Below are 20,586 nucleotides of genomic sequence, written 5' to 3' on the forward strand. Positions count from 1 at the left end.
GGCTCCTTACACACCCTCTTGACTGGCATTTATTTTAGTTAAAATGCATGCTAATAATTCATTTCTCAGCTATACGACAGTTAAGTTTCTCTAAGCCCCTGGTCTTCCCTCCTATAGTTATAGTTAGTGGCAGTTGCATGAACTTAGCTCTGTGATGAAGGACCACAATGGTACAGAGGTGACCGAAGGAGGCTGCCTACCTGTGGCCATGTTTGTTTTAAACTCAGAGCACTTGTGAAATGAAGTCATGAAAAAAGATTGCTGTATTTGCTGACGATACTTTTTTTTTTTTTTAAATAGATTTGGTAAACAAGACCCATAGCTATGAAGCATTAGTGACACTGAGGACATTTGCTTTCCCTATAAATAACCATATGCACCTCTCAACTGCTGCATCCATTAACTAGTGACTCAAGCTGTCTGCACTGGAGTTGGTAACAGTCCTGAGCTGACATTCCAAGTAGCTGTATCTCTTGGGAAAACAAGGCTATTACCCACGATCGCTTCTGTTGCGGCTGACATCTGTGGAGATTTCAACACAGGTTATCCCTCCCCCTGTCTCCATAAAACTTTTATATAATAGCCAATTAATGCTTTGGGTAGAACGATGGTAAAGCCTCATGCACTGTTCTCCCTGGCTACCCAGCTCACTCCTCCTCCAGGCTGGTCTCAGACCACACAGAAACCACGCAGATGTCGGAAATCCAAGCTCTCTCTGTGACGCCCAAAGCCAGGGCTCCAGGCAGCCTGCAGCTGCAGTTCCTTCCTCAGTTTTTGCATAAAGTGGGGCACGATGTACTTCAGAGTGTTCTCAGAAATTACATAAATCAGAAAATAAGAGGTTAATCGGTTTCTGGACAAGGGGTCTAACGAACAGTTTTAATGAGCTTCAAGAGCTCATAGGCCCAGTGTTTAATTAATAGAATTTCCTCTCACTATGGAATGCTTTGGAAACAAAAGATTTCTGGAATAAAAACAGTTTTCAAAAGCTACAGAATATGATGTATTTTAAGTAAATAGAAACAATTACAATTTTTAGAACTGGGGGAAATTTTCTTCCTCATTTTTTTCTGGTGGAATATAAACCGTACAAGACATTTTCATTAAGAGGTAACATATTACACTCAGTCAAAAAGGTGATAAAGCTTGACATTTATATTAAGGAATATGTCTTGGTTTCACTTTTGTGTAGCCATCAGATGGATCATGGGGGGAGGGGACAGCGCACAGCCATTCCAGTTGAGCAAGGACATGTCGTGGTCCGCGCCACGCTGTCACCTCAGAGTAAAGGCTTTTCCTGGCGGGGGTGGCTTGTGCACCTTGCCGGAAGGGTAAAGGAGGGAGAGGAGACAGGCAGCTCCGAAAAAGTTTCAGAATGTTTAGTGTGTGCTGCCTCTTGCTCTGGAGATCACCATTCCAATGTCCCTAATTGCCTCTTGTCTCTGGGGTAATTCCCCATTCTGGGGTGAGCCAGAGGGCAGTGGAGCAACTGGCCTCCTGAGGCCACACCACAGAGGTCCAGCAGGACTGGGGAGATGGTGAAAGGGCTAATAAAAGAAAGATGTGTCCTGTGAGGAGGAAAAGGCAGAAAGCTGGACAAGAACCCTGGGCTGAAAACTGTTTGTTTCTTCAGAGTAAAATGATAAGGCCTTGCCAGGAGGCTTCAAAATCCCATGTCTGTTCCTCTGGATTGAGAGGATTTAATGAAGGTCTCTGCAACATCAAACTTCAGTGAGATGTGACTAAATTGTGTTTACAATCCACCCGAAGACAAGTTATTTACTGAGACTCAGGTGAATTAATAGACTACTTTGCTAGGTAATAGGCAGTTATATGGGTAACTTGAGGTTACATTAAAAAAAAAAAAGCATCCTATGTCTATCAATAGAGGCTATAAAATTATGTATTTCTTGGGAAGAAAAATCAAAGAGGATGTCAACAGTGCCTGTGTTGGAGGAAGCCCCTTCTCAGTACTTTATTGAGATGGGGCACCTCTGAAATATGTTCACAACCCTTTGTGTAAATAACATTTACATAATTTAAACAATTTCTTGGCTTTGTTGCCCCAGCTGCCCAAGGCCCTGAAGTCCCTCCCATCTCCAAAAGGAAGCAGGGAGAGTCACAAGGTCTCGGAGAGCCTCGGAGTTAATGGCATGTATCATTTACATTGAGGGCATGACGGGTTTGCAAACGGGCTCACCACTGAGTGATGAAATGTACGAATGGCTCCGAGAACTCTCCAAGCGGAAGGACCGGCGAATCCTGGGAGGAAGGAGGAAACAAGTCACCCAAAGTCACACAATGCTTTTTTTCTTTTTTTCTTTCTTCCTCTTCCACCCACTGTGGAGGAGCTGGAATGGCATAAGGCCTCATCCAATTAAAAGGACTGGCTGAACCCTCCTCCACACAGTGAGGTAAAGATGCCAAATTTCAAGCCACACACATTTCATGATGGTGAGAAACACAAGAGCAGAGAGGGAGGGGAGGTGAAAAAAGGACAATGATAGCCACGGGGTAGGATGGAAGGTAGGGTAAGTGTAAATGAGAAATTAATGATTATTTAAGTAACACACAAATGGTCTTGTAATTAACAAAGAGCCAGGAAATTATTCTTGTTTTGACCTTTGTTTCTTTTCCTAGATTTGCTATTTATTTACACTTTCCTGTTATTTACATTTTATTTGTATATTTGACTGCTCTTAAATTCTTGCTTGCCCCTTGCTGTATGTTTGCATCGAGTTTTTAGTTTTTTAATTTAAAAGTACGACACTTTGTAAGGTAAGTTGTTTCCTGAGAAGAAATTTCATCCGTTCTGCCAGTCTGGGCGGACTGTTGTGTCAGGAAGCCGGTGAATTAGGGACATAATGAGAAACTCCCACCTCCACCACCAGACCAAAAAACCAAACCAAACCAAACAAAACACCAGGAGTGGCTGTAGGAGCAACTCAGAAAGAGCAGAAAAGTACATGGCAACAAATAACTGGGCTCCATGACCCAGAGAGAGAACCCCATTGCCATTCGCAGAGGAAGGCTTTAAGAATTTAGGAGTTTTTCCACGAGTGACAGAGAGCGCCGCTGTGTTTATAGCAAGGCAGCTCAGGATGTAATGAAATTACACTGCAGAGTACTTCAACAGTCATCTCATTAGGCCTACAGTTGGAACAAGAGAGCCACATAAAGTAGGCAGCTGCAAATGACTCCATTCTCATCTATTCTCATTTGCTATTAAAAATACCTTTCGGCGCCTTTTTTCCCTCCCTGACACCCTACAGAAAGTGCCCTGCAAAGTATGATACATGCACCTATTTAAATTAACAAAGGAATGACTTATTTTAATCTCACTGCGCTTTCGAGTGCTTTGGCCATTCGGATGAGCAATATATCATTACACACAACCTTCCAGCGCTGCAGGCTAGGAACTCAGAGCATGCAGCATTTGGTGGGAGCCAAACAATTTCTCTAGCACACAACTGTGTCAAATGCATGCATGTATTCATTATGGAGAACGAGAGGAAACAGCTTTGATGTGGTGGAGAGCAGAGGAAGATAAAGGCACCTCTGCACTGTGTGTGCCATTATCCATGGTGGCAGGCAGACACAACCGCACAGCCTCCTATGTGATTAGTAAATATACATATAATTGCTGTGGCCAATTATCAGAAAAATGAGATCGGTAATTACAAGACAGAAAATTAACTAGAACTCTTATTAAGGCTTTGTTTCCGATTCAAACAGTTTGGAAACTGCTGGAAAATACAATTAAATCAAAAGGAACTGAGGGGGCCAAAGCAGCCAAAAAAAAAAAAAAAAAAAAAAAAGTGTGTGTGAGAAGATGAACTAGATACATCTTGGCTTTTGCATGTACACACTCTGAATTTATTCATCCAGTGAAAGCAAGAGAGGGGAGGGGATGGCTGCAATTCTAAACTTGAAATTGTCATCAGTAGAGAAAGCCTTCCAGGAGGAAAGAAAACAAAGGAAAGGGGGTGTGAAATAAAAGCCCATCAACTTCAAAGCACCACTCACAGGCACACACAGCGCAGGGTGAAGCGGCTTCTCAAAAGGCACAAGACCCACAATAACAGGACCAGCCCTCCCTCAGTAACACAGCTGTAAAATGGCCACAGAAGTCCCATTGGCTTGAAAAGCAGAAATAAAACAGAAATAAAACCAGGTCAATTTCGGACCTGGTCTGCTCTGAAGAAAGCCATCATATATACATCTATCTATCTATCTATCTATCTATCTATCTATCTATCTACCTACCTACCTACCTACCTACCTATCTATTTACCTACCTATCTATCCTGGATCAAGAAATGACATTTTAGCTAGACGTGGCGGTACATGCTTTCTGTCCCAGCAGTCAGGAGGAAGATGGATCTCTTGAGTTTGAGGCCAACCTGGGTTACACAGTGACTTTCCAGGCAAGCCAGTGCTACACAGTGAGACCCTGTCTCAAAAATAAAAACAAAGACAAAGCAAAAAAATTAAAAAAAAAAAACCCTCCAGAAATGACATTTTTCTGTCTTCAACAACCATGAGTGAGAAGATAGTTTGAAGGTGAAGACGAAAAAAATTAAACTCTGTCTGTGAAGAAGTGTTGTCTTTGCATGGACCTTTTCCTTTGTGTGTGTGCGTGCGTGTAGTACTCTGATTATCTGAGTGGCTATTGCTTAACTGATTTATTTATTTACTTATCACTTTTCAAGACAGGGTCTTACTCTGCAGGCCTGGCTGGCCCTGAACTCACAGAGACCCACTTGCCTTTGCCTCCTCCAGAGTGCTAGGACTAAAGGCATACCACTGCCAAGCCCCGACCGGCAGTTGCTTTCAAACTCAGTATTTAGGAATATAAAGCTTGGTACCGTAATGTGTCTGAATATTTACCAAGATGGTTAAACTTCTGGACTGGATTTCTTACAAAGATCCTGCATAAAACATGATGCTAATGTAGCCTTTGCTTCAAGGTGGGATGCCAAGAGCCAAATATGAGTTAGGGACTAGGCAGCTTGATGAGGCAGTGGAAGGGAAATGAGACACGTAGCACCTTGCATGGACATTTAATTTTATTTAAGACCTAATATCATAGCCTGTTACATCCCTCGTATTATAAAACTATGGAACACCGGGTGGTAGCCGTGAATAATTTATTTTACTTCTGAAAACACTAGCCCATGTTGACTTTGGAAAGCCACAGAGAGCAGATTCTCATCTCAGTGGGGCCTGGAGGAAATCACTCATTGGAGATGTGTGTGTGTGTCGGGGGTTATTTTAATCTCATGTGCACACTGCCAGATATTTCTTTCTCACTGCATGTCTCTTGCATGCCTCACGAAGCCTATTCTGAGAAGCAGAGGGCTAGCTGGAGGGTGGGTGGGGGAAACAGAGGTAAAGGTGGCCATTGAGAGCTCTGTGTTCCAGGAAAGCAGGCTGTTAACACTGGAGAGCGAGCAAACAGCCTGAGAATGTTCATAATGCAGCAGACTTCTCAAGTACACTTTTCTTTTTTAAAGAAAATAAAATTAGAAGTTGGTGTAGCTCAGAACAAGAAAGCCCTCTCAGAACATTCCTATTTTGTTATTTTGTTCAAATTTTAGGGAACGAATAAGGTCAGGCACATAGGAAAGTTTGGGCTTTGGCTTCCCAGGGGTGCAGCAGGGGGAGGCACCCCCATCTGGAACGGGTCCAGAGGGAACTGAGACCTTTTCCGAGGGATTCAGAGACTCCAGTAAAGTAGATGTTGCTATGTATCAAAAATGTCCCCTGTGAACTGGGCTCGGGCAAGAGGGAGAAACGCATTAGGAACAGATGTGCTGACTGAGGAAGCGGGTACACTAGCCTCAGAAGTCCAGGTGGGAACCGGGAGGAACACATAATAGCAGCCTGTGGGCCCTGGGTGCCGGATGTCACCTGTGGGCTTTCTTGTTTGGAAGCTTCTGTAAGCATTTAAGCATGAAGGTCTGAGCTGCAGGAGTGGGCACAACCTTAGCCAACAGCTTTAAGCTGAGACGTGAATCCCAGAACTTCGGAATCCTGCTTAGTATCACAGGCCGGATCCCGCCACTGCGCAGGTAATTGCTAAATGAGAGCAGCCACCATGAAGCACTTCAGTAAGCAGTTCTAAGTAAGCATCAGGGGCCACTCCGCCAGCCTCGGAGGCTTCAGGACTATCTGGTCAGCTCCCTCTGCTAAACAACTACACACAGGCAGGCCACACACCAGAGAACAGCGAAGGACACTGGGAAAAAAGTTTGACTGATGCCTTTGCCTTGTTGAGTAATGAACAGTTCGGAGAGGTCAACCCATTACAACCGAAACTGTTTAATTATTAATTATGCACAGTCTCTGAGCAAAGGGACAAGTCCGGAATGTTTAATGTGTGCTAACTTCAACTGGACTCTCTCTCTCTCTCTCTCTGGGTATTTTGTTATCAGCACTTGTCAGCAAGGTACTCAGGCATAAAAAGGGCAGCAAATGGTGTGTGTACGCGCACACTCACTGAGCTGGAAGGCAGAGGGGCTTACGGACATCCAGCCCCAAGTACAGCTGCGGCCAGCTCACACACAGTAGGTCTTCCACCGTGCACACTTGTGACTGACTACAAGGGCAGGAAGGCGGTATTCCAAATTCAGGAAGCACATGTGAGAAAATGCTTTTGAAACAACTGACTTAAAAGGGAGGTCGTTTTGGTAAAGGAAATCCTGTTTGAAAGCCATGCTTCTTGGCTTTGAAAGGATTGTGGTGAGGCTGGGAAGGGAATGCTTTTCCCGTGGTTTGGTTCCCAGCACTGGATGGGCCTGTAACCCCCAACTCTGGGGGTCTGACCTCCTCTTGTATCCTCCATGGTCCCTTGTACTCATACACACACATCCACATGTAGACATCCACCCATACATATAATTTAAAAATAAAAATAAGTCTTTGAGAGGATCTGTGTCATTAATGTTCACGTCTCCAATAACCCCTACTCCTGTCCCCACAAATAATCACATGTAACGTTGTAAAATCTAAGTAAGGCCAGCGCCCAGATCTGTGCCCACTCTGGCTTCCTGGCTGCCATGCTGTGTTAGAGTTGTAAGTGGGAAGTAGGTATCGCTACTGTCTCTGACTGCATGTGAGCCAAAAATTAAGTGAAAATGCTTAAAACGAAAACGCTATAAGAAATTCCTAGGAAGCTCAAATTCTTAGACCTCTGCTTTGTCACAACTGAAAAAAGTTGCTTAAAAATATTTCTGAGAGCCGGACTGTGGTGGTGCAAACCTTTAATCCTAGCACTTGAGAGGCAGAGGCAGGTGGATCTCTGTGAGCCTGGTCTACAAAGCAAGTCCAAGACAGGCAAGGCTACACAGAGAAACCCTGGGTCTTAAAAAAAAATTTCTGAGGATTTTAGTTGTAAGAGTGTAAAAGTGCCAGGCCTCAACACAAAGTGCCACCCAAACGGTTACGTATATGTATGTATATAAATGATTTTTCTCAAGCGAAAAAGACACTCGTCAAAGACACTGGCATTGCTGATGGCTGCTGCTGGTATCAGGGGATGGCAGCCGAGAACCCGTGCCCTTTAGCTGCTGTCTTCCCTACAGCCTGGGGCTGCATGGTTGTATGAGCATCAGGACAGCTTTGATTTGCTAAAATACAGACATCCCTCCAAACAAGGATTTTGTTTTACTTGACATATGGAAGACACAGGGACAACTAAACAAATCTTGGGGGTATTGACATTTTTTTTTTGTGTGAGTTCTAACACCACTGTTAAATAAAATGCAGTAAAGTCTTCTAATGGGCGAGAGGCTGGAAGGACGGCTCAGGGGCACACGGGAATGAGGGCGGAGTTCAGATCCCAGCAGGGGAATAGACACAGGGTGCTCACTGGAGCCGGCCTGGCTGAGGGCTGTGAGCTCCAGGCTCAGTGCGGGGCCTTGCCTCAAAGGAACAGGCAGAGCACAGCAGAGGGCTCCCGACCAGGCAGACCTCTGGCTTCAGCACATGCATCTTGTTGCATGTGTGTCCCTCCTTCCTCACACATACACTCGAGAGTGTGTGATCTAAGACGTTTAGTTTTATTTTGTGAGACAGGGCCTCTCTGTAGAACCCTGGCTCCTGGAGCTCCCTGTGCAGGCCTGGCGAACCTTTAACTAAAGGCTTGTGCCGCCGCATCTGGCCTACTCTCTAAGCTTTAAAATGGGCCATTTTACATCTACCGCTGCTTCAGCACCACGCCAGTAAAGTTAACATTAAAGAGTCACACGGAGCCAACAAAGACTCATGTCCTATATTTTAAGGCAAAGTCTTTTAATTCAGATCTGATGTTCCTGTGGCTTGGCCCAAACTATCTGGTCTTAGGTCCTGTGGTTCATACTAATTAGCACAGCAATCTTAGATCGCTCCATTTCTACTCATGGTGCTGGGGTCAACGGTCATTTGCTATTTCAGTGGCTTCAGGTCAGGCAGAATAGCATTTTACTGTCAGATTCCAAATTGGTGTTTGATCCTCACTGTGCATTCCTTACGGTAGCCATCTCTATGGGACAACTGGCAGGATTCACGGGCCAAGACTGTGCTCTCCTGGGGAGGAAACCTAGCCACTTTAAAGATGAAAGTCTAGCGCCAGAGATGCGACCCGGGTGGTGGAACTTGTGCCCGGTGCTCAGGAAGCTCGAGGTTCCGATCCACAGCTAATGAAAAACTGGGTGTGGTGGTGCAAGCCAGCTCGTGGAGGTGGGGGCAGGAGGACCAGACAGTCAAGCTACTAAGAGGTTCAAAATCAACCTGGAAGAGAGACTCTGTCCTTAATAAGTAAAAATCCAACAGCAAATGAGGAGAAATTTAGACAGCCCCCTTTATTAAATACATGCACAGGGAAGCTAGTGTCTGAGCCAAAAGCTCCCTGTATGGGTAACTGAGGTCTTGGATGGAGGGGCTCAATGGGTAAGAGAGCTTGCTGTGCAAATGTGATGTTTTGAATTCAAATCCCAGGAACCCACATGAAAAGTAGGATGTGGTCACATGTACTCGTATCCAGCCGTGTGTGAGCCGTGGGGGGGGCAAGGGGATCAGCGGAGCTTGCTGGCCATCAGTCTCCCTCGGTTCGGAGGATGACCATAGCACAAGGGAACACGGTAAAGACTGACAGAGCAGGACGTCCGGTGACTTCTTTTGGCCTCTGTGCTCACATGGGTGTGTGCATTCATTTTGCAGTCACCATACATTACCGTGTACATATACCTTACATAAATACACACACACACATGCTCACATACATGTGAAGTGTTATGGAGGATTATGGGCAATTAGTAAATTCTCCTGTTTCTGAAGTCCTCCAGGTTCGAATCTGCGTACGTCTTGCTGTCCTGACTGCCACGAGAGGAGAAAGGTAGGAGCAGCGTCCAGGCTGCTGTTCCATTAGAGACGCGAGCCGTGCCTCGGCTTCTTTAAGGGCGTGGCCGCGGCGTGACCTGAAGTGCACTCTTTCCTCCATGCCGAGGTGCACTCGCCCACCCGGGGGTGTTCTGAGGCCAGCACTGGGGTGGGTGGGAGCGAGGCTGTGGGCCACGAGGCCTGAAACTACAGCAGTGGCCTCCGAAGATGGCCTCCGAAGGCTCAGCTGGGGCCCAGAGCCCTCCACCTACCCCACTCTACACGGGGCCTAGGTGAAGAGAGTGAAGGATGATTCAATTTCCACCCTGGGTCACCCGGTGTCTGGGGTTGCCAGACGTGACAAATTACATGCGTGGGCATTTTGGTGTGAAGTTGTCTGCTGGGTCTCGCCTGACAGTAGCAGTTCATTTAACTGGACCTGGAACCAGGGGCTAAAGGCCTGAATTCTTCCTACCCACCCTGCCAATAAGCCCTTCCGTCAAGGGAACCAGCTGTTAGCCAAGAGAACACCATCACCAGATGGCTTATAAAAACCCACGCCATACAAATGAATAGGTCTAAAGGAATCTGTCTCTGGGTAATTGAAATTGACATCACAGATATCTTTTCAGTCATATGTTTTAGAAGTTCCTCAATATTAGGGTGAAAAAGAGAAACATGTTTGCCATAAATGTTACAATGAACCACATCAGTTACTTTGCTTAATTTGCTGTCATTAAAAGATTTACATAAAAGCTTTCTAACATGGCAAAAATCTGATGTTTTAGAAAATGCTTTGACAACAAAACTGGAAAGCAGTCTGTCTAAACCATGCCTGAGGTGGCTCCTTTCCCAAAGCCAATGAGCATCTTTTCCTCTTTCTATTTTGTGTTCTTGCTGCTCATAGGCTACAGGAAGTGGCATTATTTAGAGGTGTGAACCCCCGACACAGCCACACACTCACAGTCATACACACCTTCCTTTCCTGGAGCTTAGGCACAGCCGCAAAAAGCATACTTCCCTCGTAGCACAGTGGGGTTTCATTTACAAAGTACAGCCCGCCCCTCTCCCCACTCTCTGCAGCTTCCCAGCGCATTTCATAAAAACACTGCTGCAGATAATCAAGCGTGACCACTGACACGCACAAGATTGAGTTTTAGGGGCCATTAAATGAGCTCACCCTCTCGGGAGGTCTCCTGCTCAGACTGGTCTAGAGGTAATTATTTAGTGACTCCTACCTGTGGTTCTACCTGGTCCCCACATAGTGTCTGAATTCCAGACACTGGTAAGGTCAAGCTTTTTTTTCCTCCCGAGAAGTCCAGCGACACACACTGGAGCCAGGACCCACATTATCATGCTAATATACACAACTGGCACTTGACCAGGTCCCCCCCCCCCCCCCCCCGCAGAAGAACCGATTAAAAGCTGTTAGAGCTGCAGCAGAAGCTGTATTACGCAAAAGCAGGAGAGAAAAATCGCCCTCCACAGTCCCGCAGGGGAGGACTAGCCCTCCCTGTACACCCCTCAGCTGCACAAACACCGAACCACACACGCCCCGCTCAACTGCAAGAAGCTGGTAGGTTCTGAACACTCAGCGAGCCATCAAGTCAGACTCAGAGAAGTCACTGCAGACCCAGCGTCCGCTCGACGCACCGCGTGTCCCCCGGAACGTTCACTCGACTGCTAGAACAGTTACTGCCATTTGCCACCTGCACCGCAAGCTGTGGGTAAGGGGAAACCTTGAGCAGACTCTCGTGACTTCCGGTGAAGGAGCTGGGGCAGAATCTGCTTACATTTTTAACCAAACCCAAAGGCCCATCAGCTACAATAGCAACTTTGGGACTGTCTGTGAAGCTGTGCTACACTTGGCTCCATAGAATAATTAACAGGGAGGGAATTTAAAGCTGGCTGAAGAAGACACCGCATTGGTTTAAAATTAGTTAATATGAGAGGAACAAAGGCAGGGGGAAGAGGGAGAGGATATGAAACAAAACAAAACTACACACTGTGAAATGAACAAGTTCAGTTAGAATGTTCACCAGGATTTGGAAAATCATAATGCCATCTGCTACTCTGGACCTCAGAACATCAGGGATCTCGGGGGCCCAGATGCTTCCATTTCCAGGAGGAAGGAAGATGGCTGCCTCCATCCTGGAACGGAGGCCGACACCCAAGCTGGCCAGTTTGTGGTCTCTTTTGAGGACATTTCACTTCTCACACGGTGATCTCCCCTGGCTTAGGGAAAACTAACATCAGGCAGAATCATTACAGCAACCGACCCTGGCAACCAACTTGGGTTCAGGGTGTGAGGGTCCCATCATGGTGGATTAAATGAGCACCGTCCTACGGCTGGGGAAGACTTCACAATAGCGCAACACATGTTAAATGGCAGCAGCCAAAACTGGCCCCATCGGGCAACTGCCCATTCACACGGTGCTATTCATGGCCTCCGCCACCACAAAATTAATTCATTAATAATACATCAGGCTTTGTGGACAATTCAAAGAAGCAGCACAAAGCTGCGCATCCTGTCTGGCCTCAAGATGCGGTCCTTCCTCTCGAATCAGGATGCAATCAAAACCACAGTGATGGATACGTTAGTATTTTGGTTAGTGAAAGAAAAACGTGGAGAAAATCTCTCCGCTGAATTTGCTCAGTGCTGCTGAGAATTCATAAAACACAGATTTTCAGCATTAGTAAAACATGATTTTATATAACTGTGTTTTTAAAACTAGTTTTTCTCTCCCTTCAAGTGACTCTGAACATCTTTCAGACTATCAGAGGGAGAAAAATTTTTTACATAATTTTTCCTGTAACATTTTTAACGCATTTCTTCTTATTCCTCCCTCCCATGAACTCATAAATATGAATTAAATATAATTATAAGTGAACAGAACATTAACTTTTGGATTACTGCTGTGTTTTTGTAGAATGTTAATGTCATTTCTAAAGAAATAGTTATTGTCAATAGAAGAAAGTAATTACTAATGGAATCTAGTCTTAACCTATTTGCAATCTTCAAACCAGCCAAACTGCATTAATTTAAACACACTGGACATTTCAAAGGAGGTATTAGGTCTCTAAAGACGGACTGAAATAAAAGAGAAGTACTGAGTTCCAGTTTCCAACGATCCATATTCGCATCATCGTAAGACACGCCGGAGGATGAGACCACTGTGTGCATCCTGGTGCCCCGGCTCTCCACGTCTGAGGCCTCATCAACCCACATGAGCTGAAAATGCAGAGATACACCTCATCTGACACTTCCCATTTGCCAGGGAGGACTGGGTGCTGACACTCGGTCAAAAGCACTGCCTGCGTGGCTGTGGCGGGCTCAGGCTGGGGCTCCTTTTGAACACGTGTAATTTCATGCTGTGGAAGTGCAAGGACCCTTGCATGCTGCTAGCAGGGGAGGTGGAAGCTGTTCTCTTTCCTTCTTGCTAGCTTCAGGACCCAGGAAAGCGCAGCATGACGATGTTCTGCCTTGGAGTCCCAGTACCACTTTCTGAATTTGGAGGGTTACTGTCAGAACTTTCCCAAAGACTTTCCCCAACGCTCCCCTCCTCTCACAGCCCAGAGCCTTCTTAGTTACGCTGTCCAGTAATGATTCATTCTGCAGAGAAGGACTTTTTCCCTTTTCCTTACCTCTCCCTCCAGCCTCAGAGATAGCAAAGATTTAACAGCCAAATCTTTTGGCTTTACCACAGAGCTACAAGGTAGCCACAAACTGCAGTATTTCTTAGAGACCTCGAAACGTTACATAGATGACAAACAACTGAATCGCCCTCTCTGAAGTCCTGTGTATGTCAAACACCACAAGATAGATGACCCTGAAGTAACCACACAGCTGAGGATGACCTTGGACTCTGGGGTTGACAGAGGTAAAGAATAATGCTTTAGGTGACAGTAAACATCCATCCATCCATCCATCCATCCATCCATCCATCCATCCATCCATCCATCGGTTTTTCGAGACAGGGTTTCTCTGTGCAGCCGTGGCTATCCTGGAACAGCTCTGTATACAAGGTTGGCCTCAACTTAGAGAAATTGCCTGCCTCTGCTTCCCAAGTGCTGGGATTAAAGGCGTGTGTCACCGCTTCCCAGCATCAACCATTTTTAAAATAAAATGAAATAAAATGTATGTGCACATGTGTGTATGTGCATGTGTTTATATGTACCATGTATGCAGATATTCCTGCGGAGGCCGAGGGGTACCGGATCTCCTAGACAGGGAGCTGCAGGGGGTTTGAGCCGCCTGAGGTGGGTGCTGTTAGCACTCTCAACCACAGAGCCATCTCTCCAGCACCAACAGTCAAGATTTTAAAAGCGTCTCCGCGGCCTCCTGCACCGGGTGCTGGGAGAGTGCTAGGTGACCCGACGGCTCACAGCTTGCCAGGGGGCTTCCGAGTAACACTACAGAGGGGTTAAGGGTACAAAGCTAACTCTTCAATTATTGTTTAAGCTTTTTTTCTTCCCAAAGGGACACTGAGAACAAACCCGGGGCTTGACACGATCTACCACTGAGCTGATCCCTAACCCACGAAAACGAATTTCTGAACCAACAGGAAGATACGATCTCATTTGTAAATGCTTTTAAAAGTATGATTTTTAAAACAAATTCAAAACTACAATGCGCTCAGCATGGTGGCACAGCTTTAATCCAGCATCTGGAGGCAGAGTCAGGAAGACTGTGAGTGTAGGCCACATAGTAACTCTTACGTCTAAGCTTCTAACAAACTGTCAGCGTACATTTCATAGCAATTCTGTCACTTTACACACCTACAAGCCCCTTATGAGGGTTTCACCTTCTCTAAGGCCTGGTCAGCACCAGCTCTTCTGCTGTCACAGTTCTTCTGGAAGTGAAAGTGAAGTCTGACTTGCTGGTAATGGTTAGTGTCTGAGTCTCCTTATTGGCCATTTGCAGGTCTTTGGAATAATGCTACACAGATTCCTTGGTCATTTGTCTTTTCTCGTTGCCTCTGACTTGTATCTTTACATATTCTGGATATTAAACTGTTATCATATATATATAAATAAAATAAATGTTTTCTCTTAGTATGTTTCCCTAACCCCCAAAGTTGTTCAGGATGGCTTTAAACTCACGATCGCTCCTTCCTCAGCCTCCTGAGGGTTGAGATTCATTCTTTTGCCTGTAGCTGAAAACACAGCTTTTGCCCGGGATGGCCCTGACATTTTTGTCTGGACACACGGCTATGCGCAGCAGGTTAATCGTGGCCTCCCGGCTCCGCCCCAGGCCCCTGCCTTTTGCCAGAGTCACACACCTTGACTGCTGCAAGTTTGCTGTAAGTTTTGAAACACATCAACTTTTTCCCACTCCTGACTGTTCTGGATGCTTTGAAGGTTTAAATATTTTTAATTATATGTATGTGTGTGGACAGGCCTGGCCCATGCAGGCCAGAGCACTGTGTCCTCCATAAGCTGGACTATATGGGATGTGAGTTCTGGGGGTCCTAGGACCTGAACTCTGATCCACTGCAGAAGCAGCAAGTGCTCTTAAGCCCCATGCTCTGGCTACTCTAAGTCCTTGCATTTGCATAGATATTTTGGAACCAGCTTATTCATTTCTGCATAAAAAAATATCCCAGTAGCATTTTGACAGGGATTACATTAAGCAACAACTCCCTGATTTATACTTCTGTTTATTTATTTTACACACAAACAGTAAATTTGTTGAAGTGACATTTTATACCTGCTCAGAAATAATGACTGTGTGTTTGTCTCTTAGAACTACAAGTTTTGGGCTGGAGAAATGGCTCAGAGTTTAAGAGCACTGGCTGTTCTTCCTAAAGGTCCTGAGTTCAATTCCTAGCAACCACATGGTGGCTCACAACCATCTATAATGAGATTTGGTGCCCTCTGCTGGTATGCTGGCATACAGGAAGGCAGAATGCTATATAAATAAATAAATCTAAACAAACAGAAAAACAACTACGAGTTTTGTAAATGAGCAAACTTTCCATACTTCCTCACAGCCTAAGGCTGGGCGTGTGGATAAGCAGTGGCCGGGGTCAGATACTGAGTAATCCTGAGAATACTGACTCCTCTCTCCATTCACATGTAAAGGAGACTGTGTAGTCCAGGCTGACCTCACACTTCCGATCTTCCTGCCTAAGCCTGTCATACTGGAGGTGCCAACAGGGAACGCAAGACTCATACATCCTTGACTGAAGACCGACTTGTAGCTTCAACAGACGCAGACGGAGCAGTGAGCAAAGGGGACCGCCCTCTAGCCAGCCCCACATCTAGGTGTGTACTCTTGAGTCCAGAAGTCCCAGTTCTTGTCTGTCTCCAACCAGTTTAACACAAGCCTGACATTTTGTTGCTTGTTGTTGTTGTTGTTGTTCCTCTCCCCGCTTGTGTGTGTGTGTGTTTCAAGACAGGTTTCTCTGTGCAGCCCTGGCTGTCCTGGACTTGCTCTGTAGACCGGGCTGGCCTGGAACTCAGAGAGATCCCATCTGCCTCTGCCTCCCAAGCGCTGGGACTGAAGGTGTGCACCGCAGCTTGGTCTTCTGAATGAACCGAAGCTTTGTTGATTTTTTTCCTTCTCTGTATCATATATTTCTGCTGTAATCTTTGTTATTTCTCCTTCCCACTTACTTGAATCTATTTCAATCTATTTCTCTACTTTCTTAGGGTGGAACCTACGGCTACTGGTTTGAGATCAGTTTGCAATGCTTACAGCTCAGAGCTGCCCTCTGTGCACTGCTTTTGCCGCTGACCTGGCAGAGTTTTCCAGTGTCCCCTTGGTTTGTTCATCATCCCACTGAGTGTATATTTTCACATATTTGTGAACTTTCCAGGTTCCCTTCTGTTTACTTTTGCTTTCTATCCATCCTGGGCTATTTGGCTCCTGGTGAGTTGTCTGGCTTTATCAAAGCCTTGCTCCTGTGGTCACCTTCCTTAGGGAGCCTTCTTAGAGAAAACAGGGTGTTCTATGCCTTGTCATTCCCAGGACCAGAATCATCTCCTTTGTACGTGAATGGAGAGAAGAATCATTATTCTCAGGATTACTCAGTATCTGACCCCGGCCACTGCTTATCCACACTCCCTGTCCTAGGCTGTGAAGAAGTATGGAAAGTTTGCTCATTTACAAAACTTGTAGTCATAAGAGATCAACACACAGTCATTATTTCTGAGCAGGTATAAAATGTCACTTCAACAAATTCACTGTGTATGTGTAAAATGAATAAGCAGAAGCATAAATCAGGGATTTGTTAATGGTTCTTTTCAACACCTACAGATGCTGGGCAAGAATTTATTTTTAGTTATAATATACCTGAAATGTATTATATGCTTAGAGTAATAACCCATTTTTCTGGTAGTCATATTTTAGACAACATGAACATTTTGGAATACATCTGTGATCTCAAAAATGATTTATAAGATAGTTTCAGGTCTTTCTGCCCAACATTTATGCTTTCTCCTTTTGTAATCTAGGCAACTCCATGTATCTTTTAAAACTGGGTTTATATATGTCTCCTTACCCACCCGAGTTCTGGCTCTGAAGCACCATCCTACACACAGAATCATGCTTGTCTGCTCTGTGTACATCTCTTTCCCAGGGCTATGGACCATGTAGGGTCAACAGACTCCTCGGCAGGGTTCCCTTCTGACTTCCTAGTGTTCAGCCCTTTTACCCACTGGCAATTGCACTAGCTAGCTTGAGAGACCTTGGGATCTGGTGACGCAGACATAACACAGTCTCTCCACTGTGACAATTGTGACAATCCCTATCTGGCCAGTCCTTTGCTGCCAGCCTTGCTGGGATTCCAGGAACTAGGGGATGGGGGTAGGGCCTCTAGTGTTACAGTGAGTGTCAGTCCTGGATAGTGGACCGTGGCCCTACCTTCCGACCTCGGGGTGCAGCTGGCTTTGCCCAGAGCCCATTCCTTCTGGGTTGGAGGCTGTCCTGAGTGTTCTCAGCTCAGGCTGGTACATAACTGGACCTGATAACTACGGACTAAGTGAATCCAGGCCCATCCACTCCACTGTACCAGAGGGACCTGAGCTCTTCCTCCCTCTTCAGAAAATGGTAAAGGTCAATTGCTATGTCAAGAATACACATCTCTTTTTAAAATACAAACTTCTCACAGATACCAGATACAGTCATAACATTTCTTTTATCTAGACAAAGGAGCTCTTGGATTTCCGAGGGTACTAGGTACATAAGGCACCAGCTACAGGTAAACAGACAGTGTTTACAAGTGAGAGGCAGCCAGGGCCTGGGGTCTTAAGAAGTTCTCCTGAGACTTATACCCTCAGTGAATTGGCTCTAAGCCACCCAAAGCAGACTGGACTGTCCAGATTGTGGATGGAAGCAGTCTGGCTGCCTTGGCTACTCTTCCAGTTGCTGGTCTGTGGGCCAGGTCTCACCTTTGGGGCTCTTACGCTCCTGTTTCGTTTCGGTGTCTTCTGCTTGACACCAGCTGGCTCATGTTCTACCCTTGACTCTCACACTGGTTCTAACACTCACCTCCCACCTCCGGCTACTTTGGGGCTAACTGGCTTCTATCCACCTGCATGTTGATTAGTCACTGTCTACTCTCTGCTATGCTATGGTCAAGGTGGAGCTGAAGCCAGTAGTATAATATGCCACACTAGGATTTGCCACTGTTATGCTGTATATGACTAAATGGGCCTGGATTAGGTTCCCTTAGCAGGCACTGTGAATGTCTGTGTGTCGGTGCACATGAATGGTGGTTCCTGCTTAGGGCAGAGGCATGGGCTCCCCGGAAGCTGAAGTTACAGGTAGTTGTGAGCCACCCAGCATGGGAGCTGGAAATTAATCTTGAGTCCTGTGCAAGAGTAGTGCAATATTTTAGTCACCAAACCATCTCTCCAGACCCTGGTGAAACTTTTTTGATGTGACTTTTTTTTTTATTATTATTATTATTTTTTAACCATATAAATAGCACACACTAGCAATCAGATCCTCAAACCCAAGGAGTAAAAAGCCTCAATTCTTGGCTGGTTATATTCACTCACAGAAACCCTGAAAGTCAGAAGTAAATGACGTTGGAAGAGAGTTCATCACCTCATGGGACTGAAATGAACAGACGCTGTCTACACTGAATGTTAGTGCACAGGCTGGGAGGCCAACGCTTTTGGAGCATCACCACTGAGAAGTCCAACTCAGTGATGGGCCCAGGGCTCTGCTTGGCTTGTTTGAGACTAGGTCTCACTATAAGAATAGCCCGGGCTGGTCTCAAACTTACAGTCCTCCTGCCTCAGCTTCCTGAGTGCTGGTCAGGCACATGCTTGCATTTGCATGTTTAATGAGTCTCAGTTATTCTGATGCAGTTAGTCTTTGGATCACTGTTTGAGGAACCAGCAGCACACAGTGGAGTGACACACACAGGGACAGGCACAGTGAACACAAAACCTCAGCCATGACCTCTCTGAAGCCATGATGTACCTTGCCTGAGGGAGTTCATCTGGCTGCTCCTTTCCTAACAACCTTACTCGATGAGATTTGAGAGCCTCCCTCTTACTGCTGTTGGTGTAAGATGTCACCTTAGTTTTAATATCAGCTTGGGATTAGTGAAGACAGTGTGAACTTCCACGTTTCTAGAAAGAAGGTATTTTAGCAGGGTTTTGGAGAAACAGGGATACTAAGTTCTGCTTTTCTTTTGTTGGAGCGAGAAAGGCTATAAAGAAGACAATGCTATTTAAGTACAATACTACTGTCCTTCAGTATGGCTCTATAATATTTTCAAGTTTCATGATTTTTCCCAAATTAAACAAGTAAAATATTTTAAATGGATAATGACCATCTTGTCTTGAAATAAGGAGTGTGAAAACATCTATTTGATCCACAAAATCTTCAAATTAGCTCTGTGGCAACACATGTATCACTGGTGAGGAAGACATGTGCCTGAATGTTTTGATGCCCAGGAGCCAGGCACACCAAGAGCGGTGGAGCCCAGGAAACAGCTCAGGCTGTGCATTTGACTGGATAGGCCAAGTTTCCCTGGGCATTTCCCCAAGCAAAACTGGATCTCAAAACTGGGGATCTCAGGAAAATGGCTTAATTAGAAGGATTCTGATGGGGACAGAATGCTTTTGGAAACCAAGATGACAGAGATATTGATGGGCTATGACGTCCAGGAGGCCTGTCTGGTATTTGAGATGATGGAGTCTCTATTTGTCTCACGATGCTGCCTTCATTTTCTCACCACCGTGGTTTATGGCTTGCAGGGGATGTATGGACTGGTGGAGGCAGACATTCAGGGTTTGAGAGCCTTGCTCTCACTGCTGCTGTGATGTGTATGTGTGCATTCTTTTCCTGGGAGGATCTTTATTTTCCCTCCCAAATCTCCTAACTGGTTATGCAGATGTTTAATTGAGAAGGATAGCTATGAAATTACGGTTTGTTTGTTTGTTTGGTTGGTTGGTTGGTTTTTTTCCTTTTGAAACTTTCCTATCTGAACCACTTATTATCTCTCTTCTCTATTTATAAATGCTCCAAACATTATAAAATTTAAGTTTTAAAATGTAAATTTGCTAGGAGGCTTAGGTTCTAAAAGAAGTTATAGTGTGTCAGCTTCGAACTGTGTGACTCTATGACTGCTGAGATCAGAAAGAGCTGAAGTCAGAATAAGAAGCAGAATCAGCTGAGTGAGGCAAAGACACAGCTGAAGTACAGGGGAAGGATGCTCAAAGCAAGAGAACGTGGGAAGAAAGAGGCTCCTTTCTGGAATATTAGAAGATTCAAGAGGTCAGAGGCAGATTCTCCAGAAAATGCCTCAGGAAGTAATTAAAGCTCAACTATTTGACCAGAGCTTTGAGCAATCCCCTTCCCCCATTTTAACTGTGATTTGCTTTGATGGCTAGAACCAGAAAGGCAGATTTTACCCAGCTTATGTTTTTATTTCCTCAACTCTGACCCTTCTCTGTGGAATGCCTTGCAATGTTACTTACGGAAAAAGTGATAGTGCTTTAATTTCCAGCCCCATCCCCATCTGGCTGGGAAGAGGATCAATTAATATTATCATGTTTTGTCTTCAGGGCCTCTGACATCCCTGAGGACCAGCCTGTGTGGCAGCGCCACCACAGCGCTTCTCAGCCCGGATGGGGAGAGAGGACTCGGGACAAGGCCAGCTCCTGTAACACAGCTCAGAGCATACCACACAACTTGCTTCGAGGATGTTGGGCATTGTGCTTCATTAGGAAACAAAATATAAGCTTTCCACACCATTAGGGATG

General features: G+C 45.5%; 1 protein-coding gene across 1 annotated transcript in view; it reads right to left on the reverse strand.

Annotated features, from left to right (window-relative positions):
• The window catches only part of Map2k5 (mitogen-activated protein kinase kinase 5), a 186,867-nt gene that overhangs the window by 30,801 nt on the left and 135,480 nt on the right, over positions 1–20,586 (reverse strand). Inside the window, exon 17 of the mRNA XM_055596747.1 lies at positions 2,201–2,262. Within this exon, the coding sequence (XP_055452722.1) occupies positions 2,201–2,262 (62 nt within the window). The remainder of the gene's footprint in view (positions 1–2,200; positions 2,263–20,586) is intronic.

The sequence above is a fragment of the Psammomys obesus genome, unplaced genomic scaffold (genome assembly GCF_907164565.1).
Source record: "Psammomys obesus unplaced genomic scaffold, mPsaObe1.curated_primary_1811, whole genome shotgun sequence".
Taxonomy (NCBI): Eukaryota; Metazoa; Chordata; class Mammalia; order Rodentia; family Muridae; genus Psammomys; species Psammomys obesus.